This window comes from Ictalurus punctatus, chromosome 7, assembly GCF_001660625.3.
Source record: "Ictalurus punctatus breed USDA103 chromosome 7, Coco_2.0, whole genome shotgun sequence".
NCBI classification, from domain to species: Eukaryota; Metazoa; Chordata; class Actinopteri; order Siluriformes; family Ictaluridae; genus Ictalurus; species Ictalurus punctatus.
In genome coordinates, this window is record NC_030422.2 from 12,837,638 (window position 1) to 12,864,523 (window position 26,886).

General features: G+C 38.5%; 3 protein-coding genes across 8 annotated transcripts in view; 2 read left to right on the forward strand and 1 right to left on the reverse strand.

Annotated features, from left to right (window-relative positions):
- Nucleotides 1–26,886, reverse strand: part of zgc:56231 (KISc_KIF23_like and GBP_C domain-containing protein) — a 185,905-nt gene that overhangs the window by 89,938 nt on the left and 69,081 nt on the right. The window lies entirely within an intron of this gene.
- LOC108267573 (cytochrome P450 7A1) lies at nt 4,401–18,260 on the forward strand. Of its 2 annotated transcripts, none has more exons than XM_017471775.3 (6): nt 4,401–4,607; nt 12,144–12,381; nt 13,002–13,594; nt 13,684–13,799; nt 15,525–15,703; nt 16,509–18,260. In XM_017471775.3, exons 1-6 carry the CDS (start codon nt 4,528–4,530, stop codon nt 16,848–16,850), a joined length of 1,548 nt encoding a protein of 515 aa, XP_017327264.1. In that variant the 5' UTR covers nt 4,401–4,527; the 3' UTR covers nt 16,851–18,260. The 2 variants fall into 2 exon arrangements, with proteins under 2 accessions (XP_017327264.1, XP_017327265.1); XM_017471776.3 differs by lacking the exon at nt 4,401–4,607 and adding an exon at nt 9,266–10,209.
- Nucleotides 19,517–26,694, forward strand: sdcbp (syndecan binding protein (syntenin)). Of its 2 annotated transcripts, none has more exons than XM_017471777.3 (9): nt 19,517–20,315; nt 20,800–20,882; nt 21,005–21,122; nt 21,233–21,339; nt 21,440–21,601; nt 23,859–24,034; nt 25,518–25,689; nt 26,151–26,242; nt 26,367–26,694. In XM_017471777.3, exons 2-9 carry the CDS (start codon nt 20,832–20,834, stop codon nt 26,419–26,421), a joined length of 933 nt encoding a protein of 310 aa, XP_017327266.1. In that variant the 5' UTR covers nt 19,517–20,315; nt 20,800–20,831; the 3' UTR covers nt 26,422–26,694. The 2 variants fall into 2 exon arrangements, with proteins under 2 accessions (XP_017327266.1, XP_017327267.1); XM_017471778.3 differs by lacking the exon at nt 19,517–20,315 and adding an exon at nt 20,338–20,714.

The following is a 26,886-nucleotide window of genomic DNA, read 5'->3' on the forward strand; positions in this document are numbered from 1 at the left end:
AAATGTTTCTGCGCAGATTCTACCTGTGTCTGTTTGGTTTTCCTCCAGGTTCTCTCCAAAAACCTCACAAAAACATGCCGGAGGATCAAATGTGTAAGATATAGTGGCCCTAGGTGTGCATGATTTTGTGAATGTGTGTGTGCATGGTGCTCTACAACAGACTGGTGCCCAATCCAAAGTGTATTCCTGCCTCACGCCATGCTCCCGGGATAAGGTCCAGATCCACCTCAACCCTGACCAGGATAAAGTGGTTACTGAAATGAGTAAGTGAGTAAACGTTCTTGCTGGAGTGAGATAGATATAGACTTTTTTAAATTCAGGATTTCTCACTTGGCTTCGCTATCATAACAGCGGCAAATTGACCAAAATCTGATATGGATGTTTGTTATAACTGAGCAATAAAAATATTATAAGTGAAGATGAAACATGGTGGGTTATGGTGGGTGGATTATTTATCTATAGCAGCACCCCCCCCAAATGTTTTTATTATCCTTTTATAGTTATGTTAAATGTTTGGAAAGTCTGCAGAACAAGTTAGTTCCTGTTTTTACTTACATTATAAAATAAATAAATAAATAAAAAGATCTTGTCATTTTACTGAGAAACCTCCTGCTGTAGACTTTCACATGTTGAAATACTTAAAGGAACAGCTGTTATAGAAAAAGATAACATACTAGAACTAGCACATTTATTTAAATCAGTAAATTACCTTGCAGCTGGAGCTACACAGTAAAATCCCTAGTTTTGAATTAACACCCAGAGTGTTCATGGACATATATAAACACTGTAGGGTGTAAATTCAACACTGTGGGTGTTAAATCAACGCTGGCGATTTTGCTGTGTACTGTCCGAGCCGTGCTGTTAAATTAACTGATTATTAAATAAAGTTAATGGTGAAGAGGTGAAAATGAATCAAAACCTTCTGACCAATCAGATTTGAGAATTCGACTGCGGAGTAGCATAATGTAATATAAGACATAATGTCATGGAAATTAGACAACACTCGGAGACTCATCCTCTCAGGTGAAGAAGTTTTATTACAGAGAGATGAATACAGGAGGCTTAGTGGTTAGCACGTTCGCCTCACACCTCCAGGGTTCAAGTCCCGCTGGGGCCATGTGTGTCCGGGTACTCCAGTTTCCTCCCCCAAAGTACAAAGACATGCATGGTAGGCTGATTGACATGTCTAAAGTGTCCGTAGTGTATGAATGGGTCTGTGAGCGTCTATGTGATTGCGCCCTGCGATGGATTGGCACCCTGTAACCGCCATGTGCACGATGCTCCCTGGGATAGGCTCCAGGCTTCCCGTGACCCTGAAAAGGAGTAAGTGGTAGAAGATGGATGAATACAGGAGGTAGAATGAGAGCACTCTCCTGCGCTTGTGCTGAATATGTAATATACATATATGAAGAGCATGCACGATACACTTCTATATACCGATAAGGAGCAGTTTGAGGCAGGTTAAACGGGCTTTATTTCAGGGTCTTAGCAAATGTGCAGATGAACCTTGAACAGAAAAACATGTTTGTGTCTCTGTATGCAGATAAACATTCTGTACTGATCTAAATTACATGACATTCTTAGGTGTTATCCACTAATGAACATGAACAGAACAGAATTATTACAAAGTAAAAATTAATAATTTCCCTCACAAGACACATGCAATTTAGACTGCGAATGACAAAGCCATTGTTTCACCAAGATTTTCCATTAAATTACTTTGTTGTAATGTAGACATATTGTTCACAAAATAGCACACAGAAGTATAAACTAAAACTGAAATAAACTAATTTTATAATGGTGCACTATAACTCAATGTCCTATACTAAATAAATGCAGCATATGTGTGATACAAGCACAAGCAAAGAGGACAATGACTACTATAAATATATAAGTGAAAGACAAGAGGAGCAGGATTTGGTGTAGTGCTGGTTACATCATGGCCTGAGTCATTCTTGGCACTCCTTAAGTCATAGTGTCACTCCTGTTTGTATTGGGGTTTCTCTCAATCTCAAACTCCAGCTCTGTCAAAACCTTTGATTAATGTTCACACTTATTCTTCATGAAGAATCTTTGTACTGTGTCCTATTACACCCCTAGCCCCTCCCATGTCAGTGTAACACAGTTGTAAACATTCATCCAACCAGCCAATCATGTGGCAGCGAAAGCATAAAATCACACAGATACAGATCAAGGGCTTACATTCACATCAAATATCGTCTCTGTGACTTTTACCCTGGCGTGGATGTTTGTTCCAGACGGGCTGATTTAAGTATTTCAGAAGCTTTTGCAAGGGGCAAAAGGGGACAGGTATTGGGTCTTTTTTTAATCATTCCCAAAAAAAAATGTACCAAAAAAATCCAAAAGCTAACTTATATGAAACCCCACTTTCTTCAAACATGTCAAGTTAAAAGACCTTAAAATGACCATAAGATTCTGGAGATAAACTGGATATCATGTTGATCTCTCAAGGCTTTCTATCTATTTCTGACTGATATTAAAACAGGAGACATGGAGGCCTGCACTTTTTGTAGGTTTTAAAAAAATTGGAAAAGCCTAAATTCAGGTTAAACAGTATAATAATATCTATAATATCCATAATAATATCAGTTAAAAAAACTGATTGGCTTAAATTCCTTTATGCTTCTAAAGAAAAGCTCATTTGGGAAATAAGACCAACACATTCTAGCAGACGGTAATGCTCTTGTTGTGTAGTTCGGAGATGTGACTTATTCTGGACTTATCTGGAATACTGCAACGTCTGCCGAATAATGCGTGGCTTCACATGCTCTCTGGCACTGTGAACAAAACACATGTTCCCGTGTTTTGGTCCTGTTAGTTTATGTTTAGTCCTTGCCACTGTGTTTTGCATTAGTCATAGTATCTTTTGTTTTGTTGGTTTATTTAATAAAACATTTAAAATCTGTGATTGCTTCCACATCTACCTTTGAAACGTGACAATTAGTATCATAGTACCATAGAGACATGTTTCAGTTTGTAGTAGAAATTAGCACATGCTGATTCTAAAGTATGAACAATAAAATATTATTCATAGCCTACAGATTAAACAGTAAACAAAAGGAAATGCCAAATTCTAGTATGGCAAAAATTTGGGTGGAATGTGGACTAAATCATAACATATCCCAAGCACATCAGTTACTCCTGCTCAGTGATAATCAATTGAACAACAAACAAACAAACAAATTAATAAAAACATATTAAACCAGACCTTGGTTTATTCATTATTTTAATATTATTCACAGTTTACACCATATGGTCAAAGGTTTGTAGACACTTGACCATCACACACGTATGTGCTTGTTGAACATCCAATTCCATATTTAGTCCCTGTTTTGCTATTATAATAACCTCCACTCTTCTGGGAAGGCTGTCCACTAGATTTTAGAGTGTGGCTGTGGGGATTTGCTTATTCTGCCACAAAAGCTTTACTGAGATCAGGTGTTGGGTGAGGAGGCCTGGGGTACAGTCAGTGTTCCAGTTCATTCCAAAGGTGTTCAGTGGGGTTGAAGTCAGGGATCTGTGTAGGCCAACTTTGGCACACCATGTCTCCTCTCCATGACCTCACTTTGTACATAGGGGCATGGTTTAGGCTCCTTTAGTTCCAGTGAAGGGGAAATTGTAATGCTGCAGCAAACGTGGCATGTTTCCAACTTTGTAGCAACAGTTTGGGGAAGAACCACAAATCAAGTGTCTGCATACTTTTGGCCATATAGTGTTATTCAAGTCATTAAAAAGAACCATCCATGCTAACTAGTTTTATCAGTTCTCTTAGATTATCTATTTTTATCAGAATGGTTTATAATTTCCTGTCCTTCAGAATAAGAAGCTCATCTGCAACACAGGCTGTGAATGTTTTGTTTTGGCTGCTTAATAATAATAATGCATTTATATTTTACAATATTTTTTTTCTTCCTGATCTCTGAAAAATCAGGTATATTAATATAAGTATCCTCAGTTGTTCTTAAAGATTTTGTTTTATTCTTAAGCACCTAATTATTGAGCCCTAATGTGTGTGTTGGGGGGGAGTAATTTGGCTTCTTCTGTTCCAAAAAAATGTATGCTAAACCATTTGTTCTCTGCCGCATCGTTGCATCATGTTTTACTGCAACTAAAAGTGAACACACTGTACATTTGGCCACAGTAACTGAAAACTGAGTTGTTTGAAAGGTAGCTAGGCACGTCACTGTGACATTGAAACAATGTCATTCTCTCTCTCTCACACACACACACACACACACACACACACACACACACACACACACACACACACACACACACACTGCTTACTCTACATACTCTACAGCACATTTCTGTGAGAAGTAGTATGCGGTATATAACACGTACTGTCATACAGTACAGAAGAATTGCATAACTAAGTGAAACAGCGCCCCCTGCAGTGCGCAGGACTGATCTCAATGTAAGGAAAAACAACCAGACGGGACAGAAGGAAATAGGCAACAGGGAAGATAACGTGGGAGTAACTGGAGTGAAACACAGAGCTTAGGCATGGCTGCATGGATTCTCATCACCTTTCTCCTGGTCGGCGTGTGTTTCCTGTTATCTAGAGTTTGCTGGTCGAGGAAAAGGTAAGCTCTTCAGCTCTTTCGGACCGGGAACAAGTGAAAGCTCAAAGTTGTAAGATTAACACGAGATTCCTACCCTTGTGTGATTTCATTCCTTCGCGAGAGGCGAACTGATAGGTGTCTGATTTATATATGCGAATATGCTTGTTCTTGAACCCCCAGGATTGAGGGTTCGAATCCCGCCTGTGCGCGTGCGGAGTTTTCATATTCTCCCCGCGCTTCGGGGTTTTCCTCCGGGTACACCAGCTTCCTCTCTCAGTCCAAAGACGTGTGTTGTAGGCTGATGATGGCATGTGAACGTGTGTGTGATTGAGCACTGCGAATGGCGGGTGATCCGAGTTCCACGGGATAGGCTCCAGGGTCCCGGCTCCCCCGCCACCCTGTGTAGGATAAGTGGTACAGAACATGGATGGATGACTTGAACTGTTTTGTGTTTGTGTGTTTAAAGTTGTGAAAGGACAAAAAAAAAAATATGAAATGATCATTTGGTGGATTAGAGTACATATTAGGGAAAAGTGAAAGCTAGTTCATCTACCATTTAAATGTACTGAAATAGTTTCCTTACTCATCAATTCATTTGAGGAATAGCACATTTGTCAGTATATTGTAGTTACTAGTATTTATGGCTTAATGTAGGTGTATGTTTGACCTTCGTATTAAGACAAAAGTACTGTAGAGCCACACCTGATAGTCTATTGAGAGCCAAGATCAACTGATGTAACAGGTGGAATCATGTGTGGTCCAGGTGTGGCACCGGTGAAATCAGGTGTGGTCCAGGCGGGGTACAGGTGGAATCAGGTCTGGTTGGTTGAAACAAAAACCTGCAGTCGCAGTAGCCCTTTGCCGATAAGATCGGACACCCTTGGTTTATACGCTTGGTTAATAGAACGCTTCCTGAAAATGAACAAAAATAAAACAATTGTATAAAATATACTACACTTAGTGATCGAAAATTTCACTTAAACAACCGGAGAGTTGTGATTTTTCTTTATTCTCTACTTTCAAGCTGGCTACAGAGGCAATTGTTTAGTTTTTTTTTTCACTGGCAATATTTGACATCATATACTACAATTACCTCAATATTAGTGTATTCATGTTCAACAAAAAATCTCAGGATGGCCCTATTAAAGGTTACATTCATAATAAGGCAACGAAGGCCACGTAAAGTTGCACAGCTGAAGAAATACATATCGGATGAATGGGGGAAATTCCGCTTGCTAAACTTAACCAACTGGTGTCTTCAGTGTCCAAATGCTTAATAAGTGTTATTAAAAGAAAAGGTGATGATGTTACAGAGTGGTAAACAGTCGACTGTCCCAACTTTATTGGAGTGTGTTGCAGTCATCAGATTTGAAATGAGTGTATATTTTAAAATAAATAAAATTCACAATATAAAACATCAAACAATGTGTTAAAAATGTGTTTTCACTATAGTACAGGGTGAACTGAATTTTCAAATGACTCTTTTTGTTTGTTTTTTTGCATTTTCCATACTGTCCCAACTTTTTCGGAACTGGGGATGTACTTGCGTTACACTAGTATACTAACCCACTTCTGTAGTAACATACTTGTACACTATCATACTAACATACATCCCTATACTTGCACACTTACATACTAAAATACTTCCATGCTTGTATATTTCTGTACTGGCATATTAACATACAAGCATACTTCCTTATTTGCTATTAACATACTTGTATATTAGCGTACTAACATACTTCTGTACTTGCATACTTCAGTACTTACATAGTGGTGTACTTCTATATTTGTGGGCTTTTAAACTTTAAAATTAACATAATTTCGCACTAGCATACTTGCTCAGTAGCCCAATTGTTGCATGCTAGTGTACTTGCATACTTCCCTGCTTGTGTACTAACATACTTGCTCACTTGTGTACTACAATGTTGCATACTAGCATACCAATATACTTCCATAACTCCATATTACATTACTTGCATGCTACGATATTTACAGTATATTCATGCTTACAAACATACTTGCATACCAACATACCGGAATACTATCATACTAATATTCTTCTATAGTTGCATATGAGCATATTTCTGCACTGATATATCAGCCTACACACATACTAGCATATATTCATACTTTTAAACTTCCATACTAACATATTGCTCTCTAGCGTACTTGCTTACTAGCATACTTGCACACTAATTGGTTTGAATACTAAAATATTTCTGCTCTTGAATACTAGCATACTTACATACTTGAATACTATAGAACTTGTATACTAGCATACTTGCATTTTATCATTCTTCCATACTTGCACACTCACAGACTACCATGTTGCATACTAGCCTCCTTGGTTACAAACATACTCATTAGTAAGCATTGATTTCTACTATTAAGCTCAGTTAAGCATTTGAATGAGTATAAGTTTTTGAAGTTGTTTTTTTTTGGGGCGATCTGAAAGCTTTATCTATCTCTCCAGTCCAGAACAATCACTTTGGAGAACTTGTAAGGAGTGTGTGGAGCTGCTATCAAACTGAAACCCTAATAAACTCATGATAGAAATTCACAAATGTCAAGAATCTCTGCATTCTTGACATTTGATGATGTGGAAGAGGGCTGGCTTGACCTTATTGTTTTGCATTTTACGTCATCAGGGCTCAGTACATGAAGTTCTCAATTGAGTCAATTGCTCCTGTAAAAACTGGAAATCCCCCTTTTTCTCATATTTGCTGCAGTTGCACAGGCAGTGATACAGCTCTTAAAAGTCATGTGGAGCAGCTAATATAGTTGACTGCTGAACGTTGCATAACGGCAAAGCCATTCTGGCAGAGAAAGGCCCAATTCAGCATTACAGAGAGCAAAAACCCTCTGGCGTTGGTGGTGTTGAAGGGGCTAATGTGAGGATGAAGGTCTGGTTGCTCTTCAGCCTCTAGTAGTGGAAGAACTCATAGCATTTCCTCCACAGTGGCAGTTACATGGCCCATGTGTTACATACAGTAGGAGTTCAGTAAAGCTGCTTGAGCTGAAATCTTCTGCTTCAGTGCGTCATAATCCGACGGATCAAATTACACATTATGTAATGTATCTCCAGAGTCAGGGAGTTTAAATCTAAAAAAAGTCAAGTTTACGACAGTACCAGTGTCACGATTTAGAGACGGAGACATATGCAAGTGCATCTGCATAAAGAGTTTAATAACAATGAAAACAAACACAAAAGAAGCAATGAACACTAAGGTAAAGTAAAAACATGAAACAAAAACCATGAACCCTATGACAGGAATGATCGCAGAGAAAAACAAACACAAAACAAGGAGTGCAGTGCAAACTGTGGCTAGTATACACATAAGGGCTTGTTAGGTGTAGGTGGTCATGTGACCGTGATGCAGTGAGGTGCAGTGGCTGCTGGGAACTATATGTAGTCCAGAGTTCCTTCTCTGATATTACATGACACTCAATGATATTTTATATTTTACCTGCATGATAGAGCCCACAGTGGGCTAATGTTAATGTTTTTCCCATTTTGGGGAAGGATAAAATTATAAACTTGTTTAATTGAATCGTTCTTAATAATTAGAGTATGACTTTTTAATGAATCTGAAATTGAATTTGGCATTATGCTTTAAAAAAAAAAATATTAATGGTTATATTGCATCCTTGTAAATTATTGTTGTCTGTTTCAGTAGTTCTCAAACTTTTTCAGTGTGAGACCCCCTTTGTGTGGCGTGCACCTCTTTATGGCCCCGTAGAGTATGGTGTGTCTTAGGGTGCTGTGTATAAGTGGTTTAATTTACTAATATTTCTCATTTTTATGTACGTTATAGTTCAAAGGTTAACAATCCCGACTTACATACATTAACTTTTTAAAGCACACCTATTATGGTTTTGAAACGTGCATACTTTTGTTTTAGCAGTCTCATACAATAGATTTACATGCATCCAAGGTCAAAAAACACTTTAATGTGCTCATAATTTAAACTGCAGCATTACCTTTTTCCCCCCAGTGTCACAAACGACTCGTTAAATGATTCATTCTAAAGGATTCATTCTAAACTCCTCCTTTCAGAGAGCATACTCTGCTCTGATTGGTCAGATTTCCCAGTCTGTTGTGATTGGTCTACCGCTGTCAGCGAGCAGCCGATGAAGACCAGAGGCGGGGCTTTTTGTTACAAACCTACGTAGGTGTGTGCGTGCAGGAAGTGAGTCTGGAATTACTAACGACTCGTTTCAGCTGTTCAGAATCGGTTCCTTCTTTTTGGGAGTCCATTTGTCCATAACTCCATTTGTCCTGCACTTTGATTTTTTTTAAACTTTGCAGACTTTTTATATTCACAAACAGCTACATGAAAGGTAATATTTGAAAAATCATAATAGATGCACTTTAAAAATAATGTTCTAGAAATTCTACGTGGCCTGCCTGGCACCATCTGGTGGTTTGAGAACCACTGGTCTGTTTCTTCCTTCACTGGCTCAATAAAAACAACACAACAGCCCCGTGTTTCCTCTGAGGAGAGCTGTTTGTGTGGAAAATAATAAATCATATAGACATTTACATGTTAGACATCTTGGTAGATGAGATAACAGAGGGCAGTCCACATACATAAGCTCCCAAAATTATACAAAGGAGTTTGAAATGAAATATCCTCTACAGGCAGTCCAAAACATCTCCATACTCCAATCTCCATTTTCCCAAATAAAATTTAAGAACGCCTTTGACAAAAGTAGAAAGTATTGAAATCATTCTCATGGCTGGATTGGGGATCGGGGATCTGTCGCGAGGTTGCGATGGGACTTTAACAGGAAGCATGGCAAGCACATCACAAACAACACTGTCGCTGAACTTATTAACAAATTCAAAAATACTGGAAGTGTTGAGGACCGACCGAGCTGTGGTCAACACCAGCTGATGTGGTGCTGGTTTACATAGTCCTTTATATATGGAGACTTTTGGGACGCCCTGTACATGTGTCCTCTACCATGTTAGACAGGATATTCTATGCCGTTCTCCTCTCCATTGAAGGCTTTTCCAAATATTCACCAGAGGAATGCTGAAAATATTTAAACCAGTGTTTTGCAGAAAAATAGAAGTAATATTTAGACATGTTATCAATGTGTTACCTGGCTTTGTTCTATGATTACGTGACTATGTCCCTTTTACAGCCTTGCCTAAATGAGGGGCAGAAAAATTACCAGGCTTTGGCATTCACTGTAATTTCTCTGTTATTCTTCAAATCCTAGCCTTGTCTACATTATCTACACTTTTCTTTATCTGCCAGTCCACATGAGCTGGCTTTATTGGAATTGTATATAATACTGTTTCTTTAAGAATAAAAGGCACAGCTTCCACTCAGGCTTAAAGAGCTAAGAGCTGTATACAAATGGGTGTTTCATTTCAGCTGATTTCATAATCAGAGGCAGAACACAGGACGCAATAACGACCCTCCCACAGTGAGCAGGAGGGGCTCTTAGAGGGTTAAAAAGAGCCAGATGGGACAGAAAGAAAAGGAGCAAATGGAGAAGAGAGAGTGGGAGTAAGCACACAGAGCTTAGGCATGGCTACATGGATTCTCGTTGCCTTTCTTGCCATTGGTGTGTTGTTCCTGTTATTGAGAGCTTGTGGGTCTAGGACAAGGTACGTTCCTCAGGGCATCTTTCAGACATGAAAAAGAGAAAGCTGAAAGTTGTTAAAAAAAAAAAAAAAAAAAAAAAAAAATTAGCATGAGATTCCACTGTGTTTTTACTCCTTCATGCTCACAATGTTACTGTTTCTTTAAAACAAAAATCTCTTTACCTACAGATATGTTCTTATGCCAGTATATTGAGTATTGCTTAGTGATTCTGTTTATATCAGGTTCTTGAACATATGCTGTGAAATGTGTGTTATTAAATTACATAGGCAACTATGTAACTTCGTAACTATACAATCTGGTTCATAGAGCGATCATTTGGGGGACTACATTCCGCCCCATAGACCCTTTGGTTTTGAGAAATCTTCCTAGAATTTGAAGCTGTACTTTAGTTGAACCTACATTATGAAAATATTTGGCTGAATCATATTTGAAAACTCGATATGCCTACAACGGACTGGCATCCCATTCAGGGTATATTCTCACCTCACACTCATCTAGTCACGCTCGTGTTTCTGGGATACTAGATGTTTAATCTAGTCCGGTTGGTCTAATTGATGATATGTAATAGATTAGAATTTACTCTTATCTTCCGATACTTCTGGTACAAGGTTTGACTAAAAATATACAAAAACATCTGGATTCAATTAATTGTGGGAGCTCGCTCTGTTAACGCTGGCCTTTAGAAAATGCATGGCTTCTCACTCAGATCTGATGATCTAATGAGTCTTTATTGCTCACGTATACATTACAGCACAGTGAAATTCTTTTCTTCATATATCCCAGCATGCTAGGAGGCTGGGGTCAGAGTGCAGGGTCAGCAATGATACAGCGGCACTGGAACAGAGAGAGTTAAGGGCCTTGCTCAAGCCCAACAGTGGCAGCTTGGCAGTGCTGGGGCTTGAACCCCCGACCTTCTGATCAGTAGATGTTTAATGATGTTTATTGTTTATTGATGTTTTGTAACAGAGGTAAAGACGGATGCAGTTGCAGGTATAACAGCTTTAATAAAAAAACAAAAAAACAAATCCAATGCAAAAGGCAGGTTCAGAGTTAAACAGGTAAATGGTGAAGCGATGTGCAGACAGACTGAATCAGGCAAGGCAAAGGCGTAAAATGACAAACAGAAGCAGTTTAATACCAGAGAATCAATCTATAACAAAATGCTTGGTATAGTCACACGTACAGTGACAAAACTGAGCATATATTTCACCCCGAACAAAGACACACAAGGGTTTAAATACACAAATTAATTAAAGGGCAAACTGAAAACAGATGAGGCTAATCAAGAAACATGAGGGAGACAAGGACATGGGTGGAGACAAGACATGAATCCAAACAAAGCACACTGGCAAAGTAAACAAATCACAGTGAGGGGGAATTGATGTACGTGTTTACATTCTGTTTTCTTATATAATATTTATAATATCGGTATATTATACAAGTTGTCCCAAAAGTCTCCAAACATAGGGGAAATGAACACTTTTTAGCGAAATGTCATCCAAATTGTTCATACTATTTTTATATTATGGATTTTTTTAGATAGCCTTTATGATTGCCGTTGACAAAAGAAGAACATATAGAAATCATTCTCGTGGCTGGATCAGGAAGCTGTCGCAAGCTTATGATGGACATGCAGTTACATGCATAACACCAGATGTGTGTGTTCACAAATAAATGGCAATTGTGTAGAGGGTGCTTTGTAAATTAGTTAATAAAGTTAATTTCCCCTGTGTAGGAATAATTTTGGAACACCAAAAGTCTCCCATAAATAGTTAACATTATATATATATATATATATATATATATATATATATATATATATATATATATATATATTATAATGCATAATTGCATAATTATAAATATATTATCTTCTATAAAAGGAAGTAAGATCATTTCTTGTTCTTAAAATTCAGAAACGTATGTCTGTTTGCAGGCGAGCAAAAGAACCTCCACTGGTGAAAGGTTGGCCTTTTTTTGGTGTAATTCTGGAATATGGTAAAAACCCACTGGGCTTCCTGCAATCAGCTCAACAAAAGAATGGAGACATCTTTACATGCCAGCTTGTGGGGAAGTACTTCACCTTCGTCACAGATCCTTTCTCCTTCTCTGCAGTGATGCGCCAGGGGAAAAACCTCGACTTTCACAAATTCGCCATGGGTTTCTCTCAGCGGGTGAGGCACACATGAAATAAAGGGGCATTGCAGATTCGAAAAAGTGTGAATGAGTAGTTCTATGTGCCTCTGTTGAATAGATTTCCTCTGCAAGTTAATTATAACCTTGAATGACGTCATCTCTTATACCCCTCAACTTTTACCCAATTGTGTGCCTTAGTAATGCTAGTAATGGGTACAGAAACACCGCCCCCAGCTTTGAGGGGTGCGCAGCAAGTGGTTCTGTGAAAATTGAATGAAATACTAACTATGACGTTTCTTGTTCCTTATTTGTGAGAAATAATTTGATGACAGTGTTCTTCTGAAGATTTTAAGAGGCTATTTTGAAATATCTGGTAAAGTAATATAACAGTAGTACTTATAGTGAGTAGTACTGATAGTGATATATTTAGTCCAGACACTAAATATAAGGCATTTTATATCTAGACTAGACATTTTAGATACATAGTATATATATATATATATATATATATATATATATATATATATATATATATATATATATATATATATATATATATATATATATATATATATATATATATATATATATATATATATATATATATATATTTTTTTTTTTTTACTATTCTCCCTACCTTCAAATATCTCCTTTCCAGGTGTTTGGTCATACTGATTTTACATCTCCACTGTTAAGTGAAAGTTACCGAGATGTGCACTCGCTCTTCAGACAAACACTACAAGGTCCACCTCTTCAACAACTAAGCCAGAACATGCTTGGGAACCTGCAGACTGCTTTCCAGCAGTGCCTGTCCAGTGAGAACCGCTGGAAAGAGGAGGGTTTACAGTGCTTCACCACGCGCATCATGTTTGAGGCCGGATTCGTCACTCTTTTTGGTAAGAAGGCAGGGCTTCTTCAGCCAGAGGGAATGGGAGCTGTTGGGTCATGCATGCAGAAGGTAAAGCGAGATTTCCTGGCATTTGACGGGGCTTTTCCTGTACTGGCGGCTGGTGTGCCTATCGCGCTGTGCAGACGTGCATGGAGGGCTAGAGAAGCGTTAGCTAAGGGACTACTGCACCGGGAGCTTCATCACAGGATGTGCATCTCGGATCTGATTCAGCGCAGGATGGACGCCTTCGATCGCATGCACCTGAACGAGACGGAGAAAGCACGCACACACGTATGCATGCTCTGGGCTTCACAGGCCAACACACTGCCCGCCGCCTTTTGGAGTCTCTACTACACACTGAGGTACACAGCAAACACACTGTGCTGACAAATGACACATTATTGGTTTGGATTGGTTTCTGATATTATTTGGCATGTATTCTGGCTCTCAGAAATCCAGAAGCTTTTGCTGCGGCTCTTAAAGAGGTCGACCTGATCTTGGCACAGTTACCAAATGACAAACCAATCTGCCTGTCCAAAGAGCAACTGGAATCCATGACTGTGCTTGGTAGGTCCTATTATTGATAATACACTCTGGGACATGACAATGGGCAAATGGTCTTTTTGACATAAAAGTAAAAGGCCATCCTCAAGTTTACCCCCACAAAATGTAATGGAAACACAATTCCTTATTAACCTAAATAAACTTTATTTAAAAAAAAAAAGAATTAGTGTAATTACATTAAACCCAACTTTTAGTAGAACATAGGAATATTTGAACATGACAAAGCTGTTGTGAGTGAGACTTTTCCACTTTAAAATGCTAGAAACATCAAAAAGGATTACATCAGTCTATGTGTCATTTATGAAAATAGTCTTGCAATCTGGGACCATCTGCAAATAGTAAGCGTAGTGCTTTGAGTGAAAGACACCAGACTGACTCATTCTGAAGTATTTCCGTAGTGATGGGAAATCAAGCAACTAAAAATATAAAATGATGATTTGGATAGAATACACTTTTTTGTGCAATAAAATAAAAATAATGTGAAAACGTCATAGGCACTTTCTGCTTTCCATCCTAGATTATGACAGAAAAAAGTGTCAGGAAAAACCTCCTAATGTGTTTCATAACTATCAATATGGAACCAAATCTACTTAAAAGAGTTTCACACTGACTGCATACACTTGGTAAAAACAGCAGACCCTAAATGTCAAGTAACGTTCTGCTTTCATTTTGAACACTTTCTGGTTTATTTTTTTATAGCAGCCAGTAACATTTAGTCTGTATGTCACATGAGCTATGGAAAATGAACAGTAACAATTCTGTACATGAATAACAGGAAGTAAGGAATGAATAGATTAAGCCTCAATTAGGGATTGTCTTTAGAAAGAATAATTGGAAGCATGTGCTCTTTTGTAGATTATAAAAAAATTTGTTTCACCTTGGGCTTGTGGGGGTTATATAGAGGTCATCAGTGAAGAACTAAATTAAGAGACAAATGAACTTTCTGAAAAAGCTTCTTGATTATGCCTTAGGATTCGTGCTTAATATATCAAGCAGGCTAGTTCACAGCCAAGCCAAGTGTTCCAACATGCTGATTTTCTGTAGGCAGAATTGAATACTTAACTGCAGTCCTAGAGCAGACTAACAATGACAAGAAGCCAAACAGGAAATGGGAGGGTAAATGATACAGATAGATAGGATATAAAAAAAAAAACAAATAAACAACAGACTATTATAACTCAGTTTCAGTTTCTTGTGATAATCCATTGCACTTAGTATTCAGTTAGTCTTAAAGCTAGGACCCACTTCATATTAATACACGGCTCTGTGACGTTATGTGTATCATTTGTGGAAGGCCATTAAAATCGAATCTAACAAAACTGACACATCCGTGTAGAAATTGTCTGCAGGTTCACACCAAAGATGAAGAAGAAATTCTAAAGGGAAAGTTATATGCTATTTTGTTGCATGTTGCTTAAGTCTTTGCTTGTTTGTTAACTTTTTATTCATTGATCAATTACAAATACTAAATTTTGGGTGGCCCATTTACACTGAATGATTCTGAAACTAGAGTAAAACTGATAGGAAAAACCCCAATTTATTTATGAGAATGAGGGATATAATTCCTTGGACTTTATGGACTTTTTTATGGTCCACTATTCCATCAAATAACTCAAACCGTTGCAAAATAGCATCAGTAATATGGTGTTAAATATTTTGAGGTAAATACTGAATATCATATTTCTACTAAACCAATATTTAACCCATCAGTGTGCTTTTACTTTGCAGAGAGTATTATCAAGGAAGCTCTACGTCTATCAAGTGCTTCCATTATGATCCGAGTTGCAAGTGATGACTTCATTCTGACACTGGACTCAGGTCAACAGGCAGCTATTAGGAAAGGAGATTACATTGCTCTCTATCCCCGACTCATACACCTAGACCCTGACATCTACCCGAACCCATTGGTAAATACTCCACAATGCATTACTCTCAAGTGAAAAATACTAGCTTACTCATAAAAACACAATCTGCTTAATGAATACCTCTGACTGAAATATCACAGTCATTGCTGCTAGGCATGACATGTATAATATCTAAAATACATATCATTACATTTTCATCACACTGGCATCTTTGGGGCATTTGTGTCAGTGATTACATTTACATGCGCATCAATATTCCGATAATAGTCTTAGGAATATTCTAATTAGTATTGAGTCATGTATAATATTGAGCTGCAATCCACCTGCCCGGTTCGGATTCCTACAATTCGGATACAATACAATATTCGGATTCCTCAAATTCGGATTTCCACCTCTGGAATATGCCTGTTTTAATTGTAAATTTGTTACATGTAAACACCTTAGTCAGAAAATCCACTGAAAGCAGATGTGTGCACACGCTCAGTCCGAGTGTAATTGTGGGTAGCAACGACAGCATCTTGAGTCTCCCGGACTCAAGATGAAAAGCAAATGCATAGCTAGGAATACTTACAACCACCATGTGTACAGGAATATTGCAATGCCTGTACGCATATAAACATCATATTCGGAATATGGCTGCAACCCGAATATATATTTTATGTGCATATAAACATAGAGTATGAGTCGTGTTTGCTGTTTTTAACCCTTACATATATTGCACATGTACATTACAATCATTTCAGTACATAGCTGCTCTATGGCTCTCATTGAAATATTACAAGTGTGTGGTAGATCAAGGTGGCCGTGATCATTCTTTTTTTGTGATGCAATTTTTATGCAATTGCAGGAGTTCAAGTATGACCGATTCTTGGATGAGGAAGGTCAAAGGCAGAGCCAGTTCTTCAAAAATGGCCGACAGCTGAAGCACTACCTTGTGCCATTTGGTTCTGGTGCCAGCGAGTGTCCGGGTCGTTTCTTCGCCATGAATGAAATCAAGCAATTTCTCCTGCTGGCGCTGTGGCACTATGACTTACAACTCAGTGAGCCTCATGACACACTTTCGCCAGACCGTACCCGCGCCGGCCTTGGCATCCTGCCACCTTCACAAGATGTATTGCTTCGATACAGAGCAAGAGCAGACAGGTACACCGAGAGAGCCTGGGGGGAAAATGATGCTGATGATGACTAATAAATAAGTTGGAAAAAAAAACATGCCATGTGTTAAATCAAAACAATATGAAATAATCCTAAAAGAGCATTCATTCATATTTTTTGATATACACTTAGTGGCCTGTTTATTAGGTACACCTACTCTATGGCTATGCATAACAAGCCTCCAGAACTTTGACACTTGCTTTAGCCCTATACTAAAGCACACTGGGATTGAAATGAAACAATGGGTCTGAGGTTAAAGTGAAGAATATCCTGTTTATTTTGAAGGCCTGTTCCTCTCTATTGGATAGAGATGGAAATGTCTTTTTTCCCTTTTTAAAAAAAAAATGCTTGCAGTTTATTGATTGCGCATAAATTCTGTATTATCAGTTTGCAATATAAATATACACCATGTGTGTTTGTAAGACTGAAAAATGACTGACAGTCCGTAAAGGACTTGAACGATTGAAGCACTACGTATCAGTATGTCTGCCGGTGGAATGGTAAAGATAAAAAAAAACATGTATTGAAAACCAGAGTTCATACTTAAATGGTGCGGTAGTATTATTTCTCCTTCTATTGTCATCTACGTGTTTTTTTTTTATTTTATTTTATTGTGCCCTTATTTTTCCACCATGTGAACTATTGAATTTATGTGTGAAAATGATATTGAATATTGATCATGTCTTTGTGTATTTGCCATGATCGTCATATTGATTAAGTGGATATTTGTATGTCAGATTTATTTTGCCAATACATTTAAAATTTATTCATACAAAGCAGTATTTGTGTTTGGCTTACTAGGCACTCAGCACCACTTTTTGGATTAAAGCATTAGGAGGTAATATCATGGAGACATCAGATCAAAGTGGTAAAAAGCAATCCATTCATCCATCCATTTTCTATACCACTTATCCCACACAGGGTCGCTTAGAAGCCTGGAGCTTATCCCAGGGAACTCAGGACACAAGGTGAGGGACACACAGGACAGGGGCCAGCCCATCACGGGACACAATCACACACACATTCACACACTACAGACAATTTGGAAATGGCAATCTGCCTACAACGCATGTCTTTGGACTGGGGGAGGAAACCGGAGTACGTGGAGGAAACCCCCAAAGTACAGGGAGAACATCAAAACTCTGCACACACAGGGAAGAGGTGGGATTGGAGCCCTCAACCCCGGAGGTGTGAGGCAAATTTGCTAACTACTAAGCCACCATTAGTGAATTTCCTGTTCCTAGTCACACAGGCGTACTGAATTATTATTATTTTTTTATATTAATGGGAATATACTTAAAATATATTTTTCTCATATAAATTCATAGGGTGCCAATAATTGTTGCATACCTATATTTAATAAATATATTTTTTTGTTGGATAAACCTGTTTGCTTGCAATTGTTTGATATCCATGAGAGCAGAATATTTTTGTGAATTTTTTTTAACAAAACATCAAAAGGTTCAACAATAAAGACAATTTTTCACAGACTTATTTGCTCATATTTACCAAGGGTGGCAATATTAGTGGAGGTCATTGTCTGTCACATAACAATTAATGGTTAAGTGAAGTTAACTGGAAAACTGAATGGTAGTGAAGACTTAAAATAATTCTCTGCTGAGTCTCCTGAATTTGGTACTTGGTTGCAATTTTAATATTAAAGTCTGCTGTATAAAACAGTGAATTTTTGAGTTGATAATAAAATAATTATGTACAGTCACTCTATTCATAACCATAACAGAGTTTCATATAGTCTTGTTATGAAAATGTTATGACAAATTCATAATATTTTCATGACGGTGTTGTTGTTCAGGTAGATATTATTAGATATTAATACCCTTAGATATTAGCTACCCCTACTGGCTACCGTTATCACAGCATATCCCAACTACAACAAGAATAATGTACACTCACCGTCCACTTTAATAGGAAAACCTGTACACTTGCTCTTTTACGAAGTTACTCAATCAGCCAATCATGTGGTGGCAGAACAGTGCATAAAATCATGCCGATAGCGGTCAAGAGCTTCAGTTAATGTTCAAATCAAAATTCAGATTGGGTTTTTAAAAAATGTGATCTATGTGACTTTAACTGTGGCATGGTTTTTGGTGCCAGATGAGTATTTCAGAAACTACTGATCTCCTGGGATAGTAACTCAAATAATTACTCTTGCAACTGAGGTGTGCAAAAAAGCATCTCAGTACACCCAAAACACCAAACATTGAGGTGAATGGGCTACAGTAGCAGAAGACCACATCAGGTTCTACTCCTGTCAGCCAAGAACTAGAATCTGAGGCTATCATGGGCACAGATTTACCATAACTGGACAGATGAAGATTACAAAACAAAATCACCTGGTCTTTTTTTCTGGTTTTCAGATGTCCAGTTTGCAATAGAAACCCTAATAGAATGTGTAATGGTTTTAATGGTTACAATGGGAATTGTATTGGTTTTAATGGAAAGTGTAATTATCCCAAGGGTGCACGGTGGTTTAGTGGTTAGCACGCTCGCCTCACACCTTCAGGGTTTCGATTCATGATTCGATTCCCACCCTGTGCAGAGTTTGCATGTTCTCCCTGTGCAGGGGTTTCCTCCGGGTACTCCGGTTTCCTCCCCCAGTCCAAAGACACACATGGTAGACTGATTGGCATGTCCAAAGTGGCCATAGTGTATAAATGGGTGTGTGAATGTGCCCTGCAATGGTTTGGCACCCTGTCCAGGGTGTACCCTGCCTTGTGCCCCATGCTCCCTGGGATACGCTCCAGGTTCCCTGTGACCCAGTATAGGATAAGCGATATAGAAAATGGATGGATGAATGGATCTAATGGTTCCTCTGGGTCTCTACTAGTAATTTATTTCCTCCTACTGGTGGCATGATACAATATGTCTAGTGGATACCATTAAGGACCATTAGACCATTTAACACTCAGAGTGATGAATTTACACCCTGCAGTGTTTATATGTCAGTTGGACACAAATGAACACTCTGGGTGTTGATTCAACACGAGATTTTACTGTGTAATTTCTTTATTGGTTAGCTGATGGTTCAGAATGATATTTGTAGTGGAACCCATTAGAACTTCTATGATGGTTTATTTTTTTTCAGCAGGAGTGTAATGTAAAGCACACCACCCTTAATTATAGTGGAGCATTATCAAGATCGCAGCTTTGCGAGCATATTAGGCAACAGCATGACCTCTTCTCTAAGAGAACACTTAGAGAGATAAAAACAACATACTGGCCAGAAGGGATGAAGCTCGCGCGCGACCTGAGAACACACAGTGTGCACGCGCTCTAGCTGAACTGACGGAGTATTTGATCCCCCATGTGCAGCTCATCCATCATCTGATACACAGAAGGTCAGGACTAGTCAGGATCACGATTAGTATTGGTTTTCTGAACCGCAGCGTAAAACAGCGACTGACAAGGAGACCCGTTTTGGTGGATTTATCCACACGATTCCCACCATCACGGGTGCACACACCTCGGCATTACCAAGGTGAGTCTGTGGATGGATTTCATCTGAGTCATCAGCACACTCACTCACTCACTCACTCAGAGGTTATGCGTCGGTTGTGTGAATGTGGTTAGTGTTTAATGTGATCATAGCAGAAGAATGCCTGAATGAGGGTCGCATTGCGAAATTGCACGAGGTGTTGCCTCACCCTTTGCACGGACGCACGAGCACGTTTATTTCACAATGCATCGTCGGATTTGTGGGAATGAGCAGCTCGATGGCGTGCAATCATTTAAACTGCGGCTCGGAGTGGTTTCATGGGAAATAGTCAGATTGTTTTCATTTCATTGCCGCTGTGACGTAATGCTACAATCCAAACCCCATGAAGACGCCTTGACTTCCGAGCTATCTTTCTCAGCGTCATGTTTACTTAAACGACAGGTTTGACTATGCTTAGATTTGAATGATAGAGCCATTCTGGAATAATGCACCATAGTAGCCTAACATGACGTGTGTGTGTCTCCAGGTAACTGATACAGAGGAAACAGCAGCGCAACCATGTCATTGTATCCGTCTTTAGAAGACCTGAAGGTGGATAAATTTATTCAGGTATGGCTTCTGTGCGTTGTGATTGTGATTAGAAAAGCAGTGAGTAACATCAGCATGTACAACCTCCTTCATTTCAACTTGAAAAAGAAAGAAAAAAAAAATGTAGTTCATCTCTGCTGCAGGCGCAGAACACTCCTACTGCCAGTCCATCCAAAGCCCCACCCCTGGCACTCTCTGATTCCGCCTACTATCAATCTAGCCCCGCCCATAGTGGGTCAAATGTGGAGGAAATTGGAACAGGTCAGACTCTTCAATATATAAAATTATTGTTAATGTGTGAGTTTGTATTTTATGGTATTTATAAATGTGTGTGTGTGTGTGTGTGGGTGTGTGTGTGGGTGTGTGGACAGATGCCTCTGGAAGTTTATATCCGCAACTGAGTGAGTTTATGGGCCTGAATCTTAGTATTGAGGCAATAAAAGCTTTTTCTTCTGGAGTCCCTGAGCAAAGTAGTGGAGTAAGTGTTTTTGTCTTTTTGGCCATGCATATGTAAGTTGTTCTGTGTGGCACGAATAAATGCAGAGTCTGTAGAAGAGTGTATCTTCTGTTGTTCATAGGCTCTAAGTGTTCATTCGTCTGGCACAAACTGGACAGTTGCTCCTGTAACTGGTAATGATATGGGAGTGAAGAGGGCTGAGATTCGGCAGGGCGTTAGAGAGGTGGTGATCTGTAAAGACATGGATGGCAAGATCGGTCTCCGCCTCAAAGGCATAGACAATGTAAGATGAAACTGTAAAATATGCCCTCACACAACACACTCAGACTTCGCTATATTCCTGCTGACAAATGCAATTCCAGAAGCTTTTATTTTATTATCATAAGCAGTTATCTAACCAAAAGCAGAGAACTTAATGTTCATACTACTATGCTTACTACTATAATAATTAACATATACTAGCAAATATTAACTAATATTAACAATAATGCTTTCTGTAAAACAAAACCAGAACAATTCTCATTAAAGTGCACCTATTATGGTTTTGAAATGTGCCTAATTTTGTTTTAAAGGTTTCATACGATAGATTTACATGCATCCAGGGTCAAAAAACATTTTAATGTGCTCATGATTTATACTGCAGCATTAACCCCCAGTGTCACAAAGGACTCGTTAAATTATTCATTCTAAAGGATTCATTCTAAACTCCTCCTTTCAGAGAGCATACTCTGCTCTGATTGGTCAGATTGCCCAGTCTGTTGTGATTGGTCTACCTTTGTCAGCGAGCAGCCAATGGAGACCAGAGCCGGGGCTTTTTGTTACAAACCTACGTAGGGTTGTGCAGGAAGTGAGTCTGGAATCACTAACGACTCGTTTCAGCTATTCAGAATCGGTTCCTTCTTTTGGGAGTCAAAAACTCTTTTTGTCATGCGCTTTGATTTACATTCACAAACAGCTATATAACACACCACATGAAAGGTAATATTTGAAAGACCATAATAGGTGCACTTTAAGTAGTGTAATTCAATAGTAAATACAATCACTAAGAAAAACATCATGAGTTTAGAGTTTCATTTTGTTATCTTGTTGGGCTGGGGTGGCTGATAGTGTTGCTAGTCAAGCTGATAGCCTCCTTTCTCTGCATTTTCTATAATAACAAAATCAGAGTGTACACTGAACAGTTTAGCTCTATGATAGTTCCCTCCATGGTGATGAGTTACTAATAAAAAAAAATTGTTCCACAACAAAAACTACAAAAGTAAAACTTTAGGAACTGCACAGCTGTAAAATATTCATTTTATCTTCAGGTGCAATTTCAGACCATAGTAAAAAAGTGAGCCTTTATATAAATACACACACTCACATTTCACTTTATCAGGAACAACTGTACACCTGTTCATTTATGCATTTATCCAAACAGCATCATGTGGCAGCAGCGCAATGCAAAAGTCATGCAGATACAGGTCAAGCGGTTCAGTTAATGTTCACATCAAACATCAGATTGGGGAAAGAATGTGATCCCTGTGACTTTGATTGTGGCATGGTAGTTGGTGTAAGAAGTATTCTGGTGTATTTCAGAAACTGCTGATCTCCTGGTATTTTCATGTCTTTAGAGTTTACACAGAATGGTGCATGAGACTGAGTGAGTGACAGTTCTATGGGAGGAAGCGCTTTGATGATAAGAGAGGTCAGAGAAAAATGACCAGACTGGTCTGAGCTGCCAGGAAGGATTTAGTAACGTAAATAATCACTCTTTACAATCGTGGTGAGCAGAAAAGCATCTCGGCATGCACAACACATCAAACCTTGAGGTGGATGAGCTACAACAGCAGAAGATCACATCAGGTTCCTCTCCTATCAGCCAAGAACATGAATCTGAGGCTATCATGGGCACAGACTCGCCCAAACTGGACAGCTGAAGATTAGAAAAAAAATCACCTGATCTCATCAACCAGGTGAGTGAGTCTGCTTATTTGAGTTACTGTAGACTTCCTGTCAGCTCAAACTAGTCCGGTCATTCTCCTCTGATCTCTCTCATCAACAAGGTGTTTCAGCCTGCAGACCCTCTGCTCACAGGATGTTTTTTTTGTTTTTCACACCATTCTGTGTAAACTCTGTGTAGACTCATGTGTGTGAAAATCCCAGGAGATCAGCAGTTCCTGATATTCAAACCAGCCCATGTGGCACCAATAATCATGCCACGGTTAAAGTCACGGAGATCACATCTTGTCCCCATTCTGAGGTTTGATTTGAAAGTTAACTGAAGCTCTTGACTTGTAGCGGCATGATTTTTTTTGTTTGCTTTGTGCTGCTGGCACATGATTGGCTGATTAGATAACTGCATGAATGTGCAGTTCCTAATAAAGTGGATGTACCTCTTGATTGTAATTGCAATATGATTGTAATATTACTGGTCACAGCGAATTTTATATATTATCTAAATATTATCCATAATTTAGAAACGGAAAAAAAGAGTTTTTGTCTAAATTACTGCATGTTATTTTTTGTGTGCTGAGACTATTGTGATGTCTGTTATTCAGGGGTTATTTGTACAGCTAGTACAAGTGAACACTGCGGCAGCATTAGGAGGGCTTCGCTTTGGTGATCAGATTCTGCAGATCAACGGAGAGTCCTGTGCTGGATGGAGCAGTGACCGTGCACACAAGGTTCTGAAGAATGCCAGTCCTGAGAGAATAACGTTAGCAGTACGAGACAGGTACATACACGATGCTTATCTTAAGGACGTAAACTGGTAGTTGGTGTATCCGGTAGTCACGAACATACAACACACAATATATTTTATTTATAAGAACGAGACTGCCTCAGCTGAATTATTGATAATGCTACCAGGAACAGGATAGTTTAACATCCACACAATGATGCAGCTATAGTAAGCAAGTCTAAAAGCAGGTAACTATGTATATTGGTAATCTTTTTTTTTTTTTTTTTTTAACCAGTTGATCCACAATCTTTTTTAATTCCAGACCTCCAAATACAATATCAAGGGAAAAAAAGAGCTTCACACTGCATGTGCAAACAAATTAGCAAAGTAACAGCTAATACTTAATCTCTGTTTCATTACGGAGTTCAGTAATTTTCATCAACGTTCATAGATGACTCAAAGGTGGGTATGAATGACATGAGAAGTGGGATAGATATACCAGGATGAATTTTCATTTTCTTAGTTGGAAAATATTTACCCATGGTGGCAAGCACAAAAGCACAATTATATTTTCCAGTGTCAGCTATTGCTGTAGTAAAAAAAATAAAATAATAAAAATAAAAAAAATAAAAATTGTATAGTCTGTAATTCATCCATGCCATTTTATAAAAGTGTAGTATGCCATAGATAATCACATGTTGTAATGAGCTCATTGTATTCATGTTCCAAAGTTTCTATGTCATTTGTAATGAATGTTTTATTTTTTTTGCATTAATAACATCACTACAGGTGGGTGACACATTTCAGGAAAAATGGGTGGTTTGGTTTGGGAAAGGATCACTTCAAATCAATACAAAGTTACGCTGACTGATCACCTTTATCATATGATCAAATGTTTCTATCCTGAATGGAGTACTCTCTTCCAGGATGACACTGCCTCCATCCACAGGGCATAAGAGCTCACTGAATGGTTTGATGAGGATGAAAATTTTGTAAATCATATATGATGGTCTTCACAGTCACCAGCTCTCAACCTAATTGAATACCTATGAGGCCGACGTCTTAGATAGCGCTCTCTACCACCATCATCAGTACCAACTGAGGGAATTTTTTTTTTTTTTGGAAGAACGGTGTTCATCACTCCAATACAGTTCCAGAGACTTTTAAAGTCTATGCCAAAGAGCACTGAAGTGGTCCAACACCTTATTAAAACACTTTTATCTTGTCAGATTGCACCTCCTCATAGGCAAGTTTAGTTCACTAGCTTTCCCATACCTCCAAGGACTCCATGGATTTGTTGAACTTCACTTGAGCTGCTAAAACACCAGTGTTCATTCTTATCCACAGGAACTTGGTTAGAATTAAAACCTGCAGCTACTCTGGCCTTTTGTGGATTAGATTGAACATCCTGGTTCTACACTAATGGAACAGGATGTAAGATGGCAAATGGGATTCCACTAATGAGTGCAAGTCAGCAAGGTCATGTTAAAAATGGTATTGAAATGAGGCTTTAGTGTTTTTTTGTGTCGTTCTGCAGGCCACTGGAGCGTGCTGTCACTCTGCATAAGGACATGAGTGGGCAGCTTGGCTTCCTCTTTAAGAAAGGCAGAATCACGTCCATAATGAAGGACAGCTCTGCAGCTCGTAATGGACTGCTCACTGACCACCAAATCTGTGAAATCAATGGACAGAATGTGATTGGACTGAAGGTGATTCTCTCTCTCTCTCTCTCTCTCTCTCTCTCTCTATTTTCCCTTTCTCTTTCTGTGTCTTTCTCTCTGATCATATCCAAACTTAAACTTGCCGGATGAGTCTTTTGCCTACATTTTAACAGCCTTCATTTGTGGTTTTGCATGCATGGTTAATTCACAAATCCAGTTCATGAATGTGGGGGAGTTTTAAATGTGATACCATTATAAGAGTTATTAAAGTATATAGGTCTTCCAAATGGTGGAATTATATTTAGTGTCTCTTCTGAGAATTTCCAGAGTTCCTGTTACAGCATACAGAGAACTCTCAGATACACACATCAAATGTGTTTTCTTTTTTTTCTTTCTGGAAACGTAATAAAGTCACAAATATTAAAACATTTTGATCATACTCCTGAAATACAAATAGACTAAACAATTAATGCCTCCGCTTCTTTCCTTTACTTTCTTCTGTTTGTCAGGACTCTCAAGTGTCAGACATCCTCAACACTAGTGGCAATGTTGTGACTGTAACTGTGATGCCAGTGATCATCTTTGAACACATGATGAAAAGGTAAAGAATAGGATTGTGGGTAAACAAAATCCAGTTAATCAGCAGTACTCCACATATGCAAAAAAAATGTCTTCTTCTTTTAAATTTTTATTTTTTTTTTGCTTTACTTGCTTTCTGTACACAGGATGTGCAACAGCATTGTGAAATCGCTAATGGACCACTCCATTCCTGAGGTGTGATATGGACCGACCCTCACCTGGCTCAGAACGGGCTTGCTTTCGCGTGCACTACAGCTTAGACGAAGTGGCGTACACATGCACAGTGTTTGATTTTGAGCAGTTTATACAATACAAGAAGTAAAAAGTGAGAGACATTTCTCTTTTGTTTTGCAGTATTTCTCTCTTCCATCATTAATCCTTTATGTTAAATGTGCAGTGCTTTTCAACGCTGAATCATTCTCAAAACTCAAACAACAGCTTCACTGAAATAAAGTAAAAAGGTCTATAACTATATCTGCTCTGCTATTTGCAAATTTCACACAGATACTTTGTTGTATGCAAATTTCCTTTGTTACACGGTGACAGAGTTCCTTGGACTTTACTTTTCTTGAACGTATTCTGATTTGAATTACTTATTTAATGTTTTCTTATTCTTCTTATGACTCTGTGTCTAAGAGCACATGTCTACCCAACTTTATGGAAGCG

Coding starts and splice junctions, on each gene's coding strand:
- LOC108267573 (XM_017471775.3), top strand. CDS start 4,528: ATGGCTGCATGGATTCTCATCACCTTTCTCCTGGTCGGCGTGTGTTTC. Junction 12,382..13,001: donor CCATGGGTTTCTCTCAGCGG/GTGAGGCACACA, acceptor TCTCCTTTCCAG/GTGTTTGGTCATACTGATTT. Junction 13,595..13,683: donor AGTCTCTACTACACACTGAG/GTACACAGCAAA, acceptor TCTGGCTCTCAG/AAATCCAGAAGCTTTTGCTG.
- sdcbp (XM_017471777.3), top strand. CDS start 20,832: ATGTCATTGTATCCGTCTTTAGAAGACCTGAAGGTGGATAAATTTATT. Junction 21,340..21,439: donor TCCCTGAGCAAAGTAGTGGA/GTAAGTGTTTTT, acceptor TGTTGTTCATAG/GCTCTAAGTGTTCATTCGTC. Junction 25,690..26,150: donor AGAATGTGATTGGACTGAAG/GTGATTCTCTCT, acceptor TCTGTTTGTCAG/GACTCTCAAGTGTCAGACAT.